At 37.9% G+C, this 12,693-nt stretch overlaps 1 protein-coding gene across 1 annotated transcript; it reads right to left on the bottom strand.

The window, feature by feature from the left end:
• Positions 1-953: 953 nt before the first annotated feature.
• LOC145054874 (uncharacterized) lies at positions 954-2,037 on the bottom strand. Its single transcript, XM_079003136.1, has 3 exons — positions 1,769-2,037; positions 1,324-1,656; positions 954-1,218 (listed from the first exon to the last, which is right to left on the bottom strand). The coding sequence occupies exons 1-3, from the start codon at positions 2,035-2,037 to the stop codon at positions 954-956; spliced, it is 867 nt and encodes a 288-aa protein (XP_078859262.1).
• Between the last annotated feature and the right edge of the window lie 10,656 nt (positions 2,038-12,693).

Here is a 12,693-nt window from a genome sequence, read left to right as displayed (position 1 = left end):
ATCTTAAATGTGACTTAGACAAACTATTTGGAGACTAATAATGTTCTTTATTTTGAAAAATGTTGAGTAGACTGTGAATTTTCTATTGTAATTTTGAGTTCTCTATTTGTGATATTATATTAGTATACGTGACAAGTACAAGTACAAATGTTGGCTTGAATATTGTTTTATTAGTTTAATAATATACTTGAACTTTATAACTAATAATCGATGTTCAATGTACAATCAAACTACTCTAACTTAGTGCATCCATTATCCAAATGGAGTACCAACTAGAGAACTTATAATTTCTTAAATCCTTCATAATTTTATAATTTCTTAGATAATAAGATATGGACAACTAGATGTAACACCATTTTGGTGTCACATCACATGTCACATCATCAATGGTGTTATAACACCAACTAAGGAAATGGACAACATGTTGTATCTTGTTATGACACCAACTTTTTTTCCATTTTATAATTTATTTTTTATTTATTTCGATTGTTTTTAAATTGAGACAAATATTTTTTTAAATATAAATAATAAATAAAACATAATGTTTAAAAATTATAAAAAACAATTAAAATTTTTAAAGATTAAAATTTACATAAAGACTAAATTACACATAATATCCAAAAACAAAAAAAGAAATAACATTCAAATTCAAATAAATAAATAAATAAATAAATACAACGCTATTCGTTATCGTTATTGTTACAATAGAAGATAGAATCTGTCAAGTCCTCTCGAAGTTGTCTGTGTTTATTTGCATCCTGAATGTCAACAACGCGATGCAAATAATCTGTTGTTCCTTGTTGAAACTGAACGTGTCTGGGCTCTGTTGGGATATAGTGTGCAATATTTCTCCCTTTATCTTCTACTACCATGTTATGCATTATGATAAATGCATACATGATATATCGTAGAGTTTCTAAATCCAATGGTCGTACTGCATGTTCGACTATATGTCACTTCGCCTTCAGCACTCCAAAAGCACGTTCCACATCCTTACGTGCTCCTTCTTGTCTTCTCTTAAAAAAATTGTCTCGTTCTTCAACCGGGTGGCGGAATGCCTTCACGAATATGGAATACTGAGGATATATTCCATCTGTAAGGTAATACCCATATTTGTATTCGTTTCCATTCACCGTGAAAGGAGCATCCGAGGCTTTTCCATTCAAAAGATCGTCGAATATTGGCGACTGATCAAGAATGTTGACGTCGTTGTTGGAACTCGCAACCCCAAAAAAGGCATGTCAAATCCATAAATCTTGAGAAGCGACAGCCTCTAACACCAACGAAGGTGATCCGTGATGACCACTTGCGTATTGCCTTTACCATGCTACCGGACAATTTTTCCATTTCCAGTGTGTACAATCAATGCTTCCTATCATTCCGGGAAACCCATGGTGTTCTTCATGCGCCGCATACAATTCTTGCAAATCATGCAACGAAGGTTTCCGCAAATACACGTCTCCAAAAGTTTCAACAACACCCCTTGACAATGTATACAAACTCTCTCTTGCGGTTCTTTCGGACATTCTCATATAGTCGTCCGTGGTGTCGGGTGACTCCCCCATAGCCATCAAACGAATGGCCGCAACACATTTTTGCAACGTTGTAAACCCTCGTCTACCTCTAGCATCATATCTTAATTGAAAAAATTTGTACCTAAACATAAATTAACTACAGTTTAAAAATATATTGCATATGTTGTAAAATTAAATAAACATGTAGTACATTTTTATTTATTTTGTATAAAAGTATAGTAAAGAAGCAATACCGGCTTTCCAAGGCGTTGGCGATTCGTAAGAACACATTCGTACTCAAACGAAATCTTCTTTTGAAATCATTCGTCCCGTATACACAATTATCCGCAAAGTAATCGCGATATAGATGTTCATGTCCTTCCTTGCGATTTCTGTTTAACATCGCACGTCTTGTTAGTAGCGGGGTTAGGTCTGGTTGTAGCAGGTCGGTAGTGTAATAATGATACATCATTCTAAAGAAAATATTGTCATCTGAATCATCGGACAAGTCGAAAGGATCCATATTTTTTTTTGAAGATAATTGATAATATGTAGAGAGGAGAAGAGAAAGTGTGTGAAATTTTTTATAAAATGGTAGGTATTTATAGGGTAAATGGTTTTTTTTAATAGTTAATTTTTTTTAAACCGTTGCATTTTAAACGTTAATAAACGTTTAAATTTTACTCGTCGCATCCAATCGCCTTGGCCACGAGATTCACCCTCGACGAGCAAAAACAAATAGGGTGCGGTGTTCCCCGCGTCATAACACCGTTGAAGGGTACCACCTCACCCGCGTTTCTTCTCGTTAGACCCGCACCGGATGCTCTTAAAGTCTCTATAAATTTACATTATAAATCCTTTGATGCGTTCAACAAGCATGCAACTTTTTTTTCTCTTTTTAATATTATATTCAATTATAATAAATATCCAATATATTTAATTATATTCTATTCAATCCTTATGAACCCATTAACGTCTTTTGTTATTGTAATCAGTTGGTGTAGGTTTCCGACGCTTTTTTTTTTTTTCAATTACAACCTCTGCCCTACTTCTAATCTATTTTATTTTTTCAGTTTTGACTCATCATTTTAATTTACTACCAATTGGTCCCTAACATATTTGTGTTTATTTTGTAGTCTTTGTTGTTTTTTTTCTTTGTTTACAACCTCTACCCCACTCCTAACCTATTTATTTTTTTCAGTTTTGACTCATCATTTTAATTGTACTACCAATTGGGTCCCTAACATACTTTTGTTTTTCATTTTGTAGTAAGTTTTTTTATGAAGTTAATATATATCCTTTTTTTTGCCTAATTTTTAATTTTTTTTTATGAGCTTTGCTAAAAAAATTATAATTTTCTTCCAACTTTATTTTTTGTATATGTATTCTAATTTATTATTTTTTATATCAGTTTAATATTATGATTTATTACATAGACGATGTTTGTTTTGATTTGTTTTTTCTATGTATTTACTTTAGACTCTCTTATCATTAAGACTTTTCAATAAAAAGACAAAACTATAAAATTGGTCATTGTGGTATTCAAAAATCTTTAGATAGGGTCCAAAAAGTTTTCAACTTGCATGGATGGTCCAAAATCAAGAATTTTCTTTGGTTTTGGTCCTTAAAAAATTGAAAGGACTATTTTGCCCTTAATATTACTTTTTACATTTTTTTTAATTTTTTTAGTATTTAAATAATTATATAAAATAGAAAATAAAATAAACCCCACAACCCCCTCTCTCTCTCTCTATCTATCTCTCTCTCTCTCTCAATCGAGAATCCTTAAATGACGCCACCATTAATGGTGGCCCTCACCCCCAATTTGTCGTCCATAATGGAGATGGATCTTTGGTTGATCTAGATATGGATCGAAGGTGGTGAAGGAAGGCATGAAGGCTAACAATCATCCATGATCCACACGAAGCATTCCTAATCCAAGCTCCTTCTCGTTTACACAATCACTGACCAATCTCTGAACCACCCTAATTGCTACGGCAGCACTGACGTGTGACCTCCCTAGATGTCACACCCCCAAACCGGAACGGCGGAAACGTTCGGGGGTGGATGACTTCATATGGTAACGTAACAAATGAATACATAGTAAAGAAAACAATACAACCATCATATATATAATTGAAAGTTTACATTGTTAAAAGGTACAAGTTCAAAACCAATTACAATATGATGCCAAAATATGAATTTAAACTGGCGCCGCAATGTCCCTTCTTCAAAAGCTGTTTGTTACCTGTAATTACTGAATCCCTGGGACATACAAGTAGTTTTGAAAGAGTAGATCAACATTTAAGCTGGTGAGTTTCATAAGTATTAAATGACAATGTTTGTATGAAATGAAATGTTTTGTTCTTGTTTGTTTGTTTTTAGAAAATCCTATATTTTCTACTAGTATAAATGTATCCTTCTATCAAGACCAATGTTTGTTTCTAGAAAATGTATGTACGTATAAAATTTCCAATACGTCTGAAAAACCCCGTAAATCAATGTGTTTTTAATACTCCATGTGAGTTTTATAACCATGTTATTTACTAGAAATGCCTATATACAACGTTCTTCAGGTGTTGGAAATGTTCTGACGTTTGTCACCCTAAATGGTGGACTGTAGTTAACAATCAGGGCGCGGGTTGTCAAGCCCGTATAGATCTATACACAAACACCATGCTCCCCCTCCAAGGGATTCCGGTATATAATACAGGACTTGAAATGTGTACTCGAACGTACATGAAGTTAATATCTCACAAAACTTAGTATAAAACAGATTTACGTGTGAAAATGTTCATTTATTCTTATATGTGAAAGTAAACTTCTTGAAATAGTGTTTCTAGTATGTAAAAGTTCGTAATGTTCTTGTAAAACTATACCTATTATAGTTTTCTAAAAGTGTGTCTCGTTTGTATAGTAATCCCTAGTAAAAATGCTCACTTAGTATGAAAAGTATAATTTTTATAGTGCCAAGATGAACACATATACATACAGTACAAGCAGAGTGTGATCTATACATATATAACCACATTTTTCATTTCCAAAAATATGATGTTATCGTGATATATTTTGCATACGAAAGTTTCCCTATAATAGTTATGAATCACATATGATTCCGTTGATAAAAAGTGTATAATGAAACTTTATATAACACACGATAATAATCGTGTGTTTTACTTGTATTCCCCCCTTAAAAGCATATAAAAGTATTTATAAAACATTTAAAAGTGTGGATTATAAGGGTATGAACTCACTTGAAAGATCGGAAAAAGGCGAGATGAAAACCAAGCAGAACTTCGACTCGAGAAAGTGGATTTTCTCGGGATTCTCGGGAATCTCGGGAGCACAACCGACCTTCGGGACTTGAGCAAGGTAATCGGGACTTCGGGATATCACTTGCACGGAAAACGAGGCAAAACCCAAGAAAGTTGAGAGAGAAATGAGCCCTTTCTTCGGAACCCTCGCATCCCTTTTATAGGGGCTGGGAACCGCCTCCGTACGCGGGGCGTACGCGAGTACGCTGGGCGTACGCTGTGACATCCCCAAAGTCTCGGCCAGAAAAGACCGATTGTCATTTATGCTTTTAAAATAATTTCAGAGTAAATCCTTTTGATTTGAAAGAGTTGCGGAATTTGTTCCCAAAAACAAAACATGATAAAACAATGTTTACCAAAGCATTTCATAAAAGAAATGTGTTTTCATTATATAATCAAAACTCGGGGTGTCATGTTCCGATACAGACCAATAAGCATAAACGATAACATTACAAGTCATTCAACAAATATAAACATATACAGACTTGTAAACAAAACAACTTGATGGTTCATCCATCTTATGCCCTTGCGCCACTTTCTGTAACACAAATAAAACTGAGTGGGTCAGGCTTGGGAGCCTGGTGAGCATATAAGGTTTTCAACCCACAATAAATAATCATATTTAATTTTCACCAACCAACAATAACCCAATTACCCATTCCCGTTATTCTCACTTCATGTCCCTAAGACAACTAACATAAGGGACCTAGTCTAAGAATATTTCATCGGGGCGACAACACATTCTTCGGGGGTACCTCAGCAATATAAGTCAAATTAGGCAACCATGAGGGGGATGGAGTATAGCGAATGAACACCCAAGTTCATTAACACCTACAGGTGGCGAACCTGCTAATGTTTCCACAAGACTGTCTAGAATAGCCCGTGGTCGTCATCTAAACTCCGCTAGATGACTAGATCAAACTACAACGAGGCCTCTCATCTGTTTATTACACACCAACTATCTACCCAACATATTAGTAGATAAAAATATACATTTTTATACATAGATAAAAACATGTATAGCATGCTTTAATCAACACATATTTCACATAACAGATGAGGCACACACACACATAACACATATCTCATAGAGAATAAATCATATCTATGACTTAGAAGAAAGTGAATACACATTCACACATATAAACAACAATATACTTAATACACTCAAACCATACTTGTATTATTATCGTGTTTATAAAAGGTAGTATACACTCACTTGATCAGAAGATGATCGGACAGCACTACGACTTGCAAAAGTAGTAATCCTCAGCAGATCTGGAAGATCTTCACAAAAATCGAACTTCTCGCGGGCAGAGCTTCGGCTCGGGAACCGCACTTCTCGGGATCTTCGGGATCTCGGGACTTGCTTCGGGGTTCGAGAATAATACCGGGGCTTCGGGGTATTTCTGGCACGCAAATCGATGCAAAACGGGAGAGAGAAGAGAGAAAATAGCAAAAGAACTCGGCTGCCCTCGGATCCTATTTATAGGAGGCTGGAGCCTCGGAGTACGCGGGGCGTACGCCTGTACGCGGGGCGTACAGGTCCGAAATCGTCATGGCGTTCGTCATCCGAAGCCAATTGATGCGAGGGTCGTCAGGCTTCGCTGTACGCGGGGCGTACTTCGGATCAGATCAGTGACTCCTTCAGATAATGCCGGATTTTCCATTTAAAATTAAATACAAAATATTTAATAAACTTCGGAAATTCATATCTTCTTCATACGAACTCCGTTTTCGACGTTCTTTATATCCACGCGAAGGTGAGACTACGCTCTACAACTTTCTTTTAGACTTCGTCGGCTAATTTTAACTTTATTTTTATTATTTATTTTTAATAGGCCGGGACAGAAAAACTTTGTTATAAATTCATAACTTCTTCGTTTGACGTCCGTTCTCGCCTAACTTTTTATCGCTTCGATACCAACAACGAGACCTTCGATCCTCGTTTAGATTGCTTCGGCTAAAAACCCCTCGATCTCAAATCGAGTATAACAGCCTGCATACCGCTAAGCCGAAACTTCGATAAATTATAATTTCCTCATACGAAGTCAGATTTGGGCGTTCTATATATATTCGGAAACCTCGTTTCAAGTACTACAACATTAACCAAAGATATCAAGTTTATTTTACACTTAAATTTTGACGCTTATTTTTATTCTTAATTAATCAAACCACATAATTAAGCAATTAAGCACAAAACACATAATACTCAAATAATACAATCTTATTATTTCAAAACAGGTTACAAAGGTTAACCTAGACCATTACATTGCTAAAAATGGCAAGCCCGGAAACACAGGCGTTACAATTCTCTCCACCTTAGAATGATTCCGTCCCCGGAATCACACATCAACAAACAAATGTGGATAGCGACTCAACATGTCACTCTCCGTCTCCCAGGTGAGATTCGGCCCATTCGTGTGTTTCCATCGGACAAGCACTAACCCAACCATTTTGCGTCGCAACTTCTTAGTCTTTCGGTCAACAATTGCCTCTAGTTCTTCAATCAACCTTTTGTTCTCATCAATTCTCAATTCAGAAATTGGAATTATGTCGGGAACTTATCCCGTGAACTTCCTCAAATAACACACATGAAAAGTGTTGTGAATTCCATTCAGCTCTTCTGGTAGTTCAAGCTTGTAAGCTTGGTTCCTAATCCTCTGAAGAACTTTAAACGGTCCAATAAACCTTGGACTCAACTTTCCCCTTTTACCAAATCTTATAAGTCCCTTCCACGGAGAGACTTTAAGCAAAACCGAATCTCCAATTTCAAAAGTCATCGGTCTTCGCTTTTTGTCAGCATAGCTCTTTTGACGATCCTGAGCTGCTAACATTCTTTCCCTAATTATTTTCAACTTTTCAGCAGTTTGATGAACCATCTCCGGTCCCATAAACTGCTTTTCCCCAGCCTCAAGCCAACAAGACGGCGTACGACACTTCTGTCCGTACAAAGCTTGATAAGGTGTCATCTTAATGCTCGAGTGAAAACTATTATTATAGGAAAATTCTACCAATGGTAAATGTTCATCCCAATTACCTAGGAATTCCAAGGTACATGCTCTCACCATATCTTCAAGTGTTTGTATTGTTCTTTCACTCTAACCATCAGTCTGCGGATGGTAAGCTGTACTTAAACACAACTTGGTACCCATTTCCTCTTGTAGACTTTTCCAAAACCTTGAGGTGAAACGGCTATCACGATCCGATACAATCGTTAACGGAACACCGTGAAGCCTCACAATTTCCTTCACGTAAGAATTTACAAGCTTTTCCATAGACCATATCTCCTTGGCTGCTATGAAATGCGCACTCTTAGTGAATCGATCAACGACCACCCAAATCATGTCGTGACCATTCTTTGTTCGGGGCAGTTTAGTGACAAAATCCATAGCAATGTCTTCCCACTTACCCATAGGCACAGGCAATGGTTCTAAAATCCCGTAAGGTTTCTGATGTTGTGTCTTTACTCTCGCACAAGTCACACACTCGGCCACATACTTTGCAACATCAAGCTTCATCGTCGGCCACCAGTAGTAGGGTTTTAGGTCCTTATACATTTTAGTGCTACCAGGATGAATTGAGTACATGGTTTTTTGAGCTTCTTCCATTAGAAGATCCCTAATTCCTGCTGACTTAGGTACCCAAATACGATCTTGGAATACCTTCAGTCCATGACCGTTTGTACCAAACACCAACGTTTTACCCAAACGTTCCTCCTTTCGGTCATTCTTTTCAGAAGCTTCCTCTTGAGCTTTCTTTATACTTTCCACAATGGTCGAGACAACTTCAATTCTCAACGCTCTTGGCCTTTTCCTTTCAAGATTGACTTTCCGACTGAGAGCATCAGCAACAACATTAGCTTTACAGGGGTGGTAAAGTATCTCGCAGTCGTAGTCTTTAAGTAATTCTAGCCAGCGTCGTTGCCTCATATTCAATTCATTCTGATTAAAGAGATATTGGAGACTCTTATGATCAGTAAAAAGTTTGCACTTCGTGCCATAGAGGTAATGCCTCCATATTTTCAGAGCGAAAACTACCGCTGCCAACTCCAAATCATGAGTCGGGTAATTCTTTTCATGCTCCTTCAGCTGTCGAGACGCATATGCTATCACCTTTTCTCTTTGGGTCAAAATACAACCCAATCCAACACCAGACGCATCGCTATAAACAGCGAAGTCTTCAACTCCATCGGGTAGAGAAAGTATCGGTGTCTCGCATAGCTTCTTTTTTAACTTCTCGAATGCTTCTTTATGCTTATCACTCCAAGCATAAGTAGCTCCTTTGTGGGTCAAAGCTATTAATGGAGTAGCAATCGAAGAAAAGCCTTGGATAAACCTGCGGTAATATCCGGCTAATCCTAAAAAGCTTCGAATCTCCGTGGGACTTTTCGGTTGTTCCCACTTCATCACAGCTTCAATCTTTGCTGGATCAACCATTATCCCTTCTTGGTTGACCACGTGACCCAAGAATTGGACTTCACGAATCCAAAAATCACATTTGGAAAACTTTGCGTACAACTTCTCCTTCTTCAAAACTTCTAACACTTCTCGCAAGTGTCTGCCATGCTCCTCCTGGCTTTTCGAGTAAATCAGAATGTCGTCTACGAACACTATCACGGATTTATCAAGGAAAGGATTACAAACCCTATTCATTAAATCCATGAATGTTGTCGGAGCATTGGTTAGTCCAAACGACATAACCAAGAACTTGTAGTGTCCATATCTAGTTCTGAATGCAGTCTTCTCGATATCTTGCTCTCTTACTTTTAGCTGATGATATCCTGACCTTAGATCGATCTTCGAGAAATAGCTCGAACCTTGCAATTGATCAAACAGGTCATCAATTCTCGGTAACGGATATCTATTCTTTATTGCTGCCTTGTTCAGCTCTCTGTAATCGATGCACATTCTCATACTTCCATCTTTCTTCTTCACAAATAACACCGGAGCTCCCCATGGTGATTAACTAGGTCTAATGAAACCCTTGTCCAATAACTCCTGAAGTTGCATCATCAGCTCCTTCATCTCCGTCGGTGCTAATTGATAAGGTGCTTTTGCTATTGGCGTGGTTCCTGGTAACAAGTCTATTCTGAACTCCACTTGTCTATCAGGTGGTAATCCAGGAAGATCCTCGGAAAATACTTCCGGATAATCACACACCACTGGAATACTCTGCATCACCTTCTTTTCTTTCTTAGCATCAATCACGAATGCTAAATATGATGTACATCCCTTGGTCAAACACTTTCTAGCTTTCATTAGGGAAATGATTCCAGAATTCACTCGCCGTTTGTCCCCATACACCATAAACGAATCTTTACTAGGCAGGTTTACTTTAATTATCTTCTTCTTGCATAAAATTTCGGCATCGTTGGCGCTAAGCCAATCCGTTCCCAACACGATGTCGAAACCATTAAGTTCGATAGGCAATAATTCCTCGTGAAACTTATTCCCAGTAAGGTCGATTAAGATGTTTTTTCATACGATGGCTAACAGGTACAAACTTGCCACTAGGTACTTCGACTAATAAAGCATTATCTAGTCTATCAACAGGCAAAGCTAGCTTTCTACCAAACTCATGCGAAATAAAGGAGTAGTTGGCTCCAGAATCAAACAAAATTTGAGCAGGTAATTCGTTTACGAGAAAGGTACCTAAAGCGACATCAGCTTCATCTTTAGCAGCCTCAAGTGTCATCTGGAAGGCTCTCGCCTTCGGCTTTGGTGGAATGTTGGGCCTAGCTGCCTCCTTCTTCTTCGGACAGTCTTTCAAAATATGCCCCTCTTCATTACAACCAAAACACATCCTTTTTTTGTTCGGACATTCATTGGCAAAATGTCCAACCTTTCTACACTTGTAGCAGGTTACATCCTCGCTACATTTCCCAAAGTGCTTTTTCTTACACTTATCACACCACTTCGCTTCGCCTCCCTTTCCTCCAAACTTTTTCGAATCAGATTTCGAAAATTTGCCTTTCTTACCGGACCCAGATGTTCCCTCAAACTTTCTTTTCTCACCAACCTCAACCTTGTCGGTGGTTCTTCCCTTAATCATGTTCTCAACAGACTTGGCAGCCCAGATAGCTGCCTCTAGAGTAAGTTCCTGACGTACTGGCACCTCGTACTCCCATGGGAGTCCCTTCGCATACCGATCCACCTTTGTCAGCTCATCTGGAATGATGCGCAAAGCAAACTCCATCTTATCGGTGAAGTTATTGGTGTATTCATCAACTGACATGCTGCCTTTCGTCAATGTCAGAAACTTGTTCTCTAGTTCCAACAGATTTTGAGCCGAGCAGAACTTGCACTTGAACTGCACCAAGAACTCTGCCCATGACAATTGCAGTGGCTCATTAGGGCTTAACGTCTTCCCTAGAGTGTTCCACCAACGAACGACTCCACCTCGGAATTGACGCACGGCATAGATAGTCTGCAACTTACCTCTATAGCCACAAATCATGAAGGCTAGCTCCATTTCGGAGATCCAATCCATAACCCCAATCGGATCCTCCTTTCCATTGAAGGTCAATGGTTTGCAAGTTAAAAAGTCCTTGTACTTGCATCCCATTCCATCATTCCTTCCATCATGGTTATCTTGCCTAACTATCGGTGGGTTGGCTTGACCAACAGACCCACTGAAGTTTCCACCTTCCGAGTGCCCTTTCATTTAATTCAGGCTCTTCCACCCGAATTGACAGTTCTTCACGATTCTGTTGAAGCAACCGTCTAGTTTCATCCATTTGACGATCCAACATCGTCTGAATCATCATTTGCACACCAGCCATGGTTATTGGCTCAGGTGCTGCTGCTACGACAGATATTTGTTCAATCACTGGTGGTTGATTCCTGTTTTTGTCAACATTTCCAACTCCACTTCTTGTTCTCACCATTTTGATCTACACACCGAATAAGGTGAAATTAGATCCTCAATCACGATAGATATTCAAATCATCCTTATCACTCCGAAACGTTTACATGCTAGTTCTAATATCGTAGACGCACGCTTAGAATCCTACACACATAAGGTTTCTAGATCCGATCGGCAACAGACCATAGATCCGAACAAATAATATCATATATGGCAACATATAACATTTAGCACATAAAGCATTTTAGGCAACTTTCCTAAAATAAACTAGTGCTTGTGTCTAAAACACAACAGACACACATCTCAAAATTTCACTTACCATTCTAAGTTTAAGTCTAGAAATCCTACAAATTCCTAGTTCGCTTAAACTAATACTCTGATACCAACTGTGACATCCCCAAAATCTTGGCCATAAAAGACCGATTTTCATTTATGCTTTTAAAATAATTTCAGAGTAAATCCTTTTGATTTGAAAGAGTTGCGGAATTTGTTCCCAAAAACAAAACATGATAAAACAATGTTTACCAAAGCATTTCATAAAAGAAATGTGTTTTCATTATATAATCAAAACTCGGGGTGTCATGTTCCGATACAGACCAATAAGCATAAACGATAACATTACAAGTCATTCAACAAATATAAACATATACAGACTTGTAAACAAAACAACTTGATGGTTCATCCATCTTATGCCCTTGCGCCACTTTCTGTAACACAAATAAAACTGAGTGGGTCAGGCTTGGGAGCCTGGTGAGCATATAAGGTTTTCAACCCACAATAAATAATCATATTTAATTTTCACCAACCAACAATAACCCAATTACCCATTCCCGTTATTCTCACTTCATGTCCCTAAGACAACTAACATAAGGGACCTAGTCTAAGAATATTTCATCGGGGCGACAACACATGCTTCGGGGGTACCTCAGCAATATAAGTCAAATTAGGCAACCATGAGGGGGATGGAGTACAGCGAATGAACACCCAAGTTCATTAAC

The sequence above is a fragment of the Lactuca serriola genome, chromosome 1, assembly GCF_051521515.1.
Source record: "Lactuca serriola cultivar US96UC23 chromosome 1, Lser_US96UC23_V15, whole genome shotgun sequence".
In the NCBI taxonomy this organism is placed as follows: Eukaryota; Viridiplantae; Streptophyta; class Magnoliopsida; order Asterales; family Asteraceae; genus Lactuca; species Lactuca serriola.
This window is presented reverse-complemented; position numbering and strand designations above follow the sequence as displayed.

Bases quoted from the DNA above. Each gene is read 5' to 3' on its own strand.
- LOC145054874 (XM_079003136.1), bottom strand. From the start codon at position 2,037: ATGGATCCTTTCGACTTGTCCGATGATTCAGATGACAATATTTTCTTT. The intron at 1,657-1,768 runs GTATTGCTTCTT...ATTTATGTTTAG, and splicing joins GCCAACGCCTTGGAAAGCCG to GTACAAATTTTTTCAATTAA. The intron at 1,219-1,323 runs GTAAAGGCAATA...TGGGGTTGCGAG, and splicing joins AAAAATTGTCCGGTAGCATG to TTCCAACAACGACGTCAACA.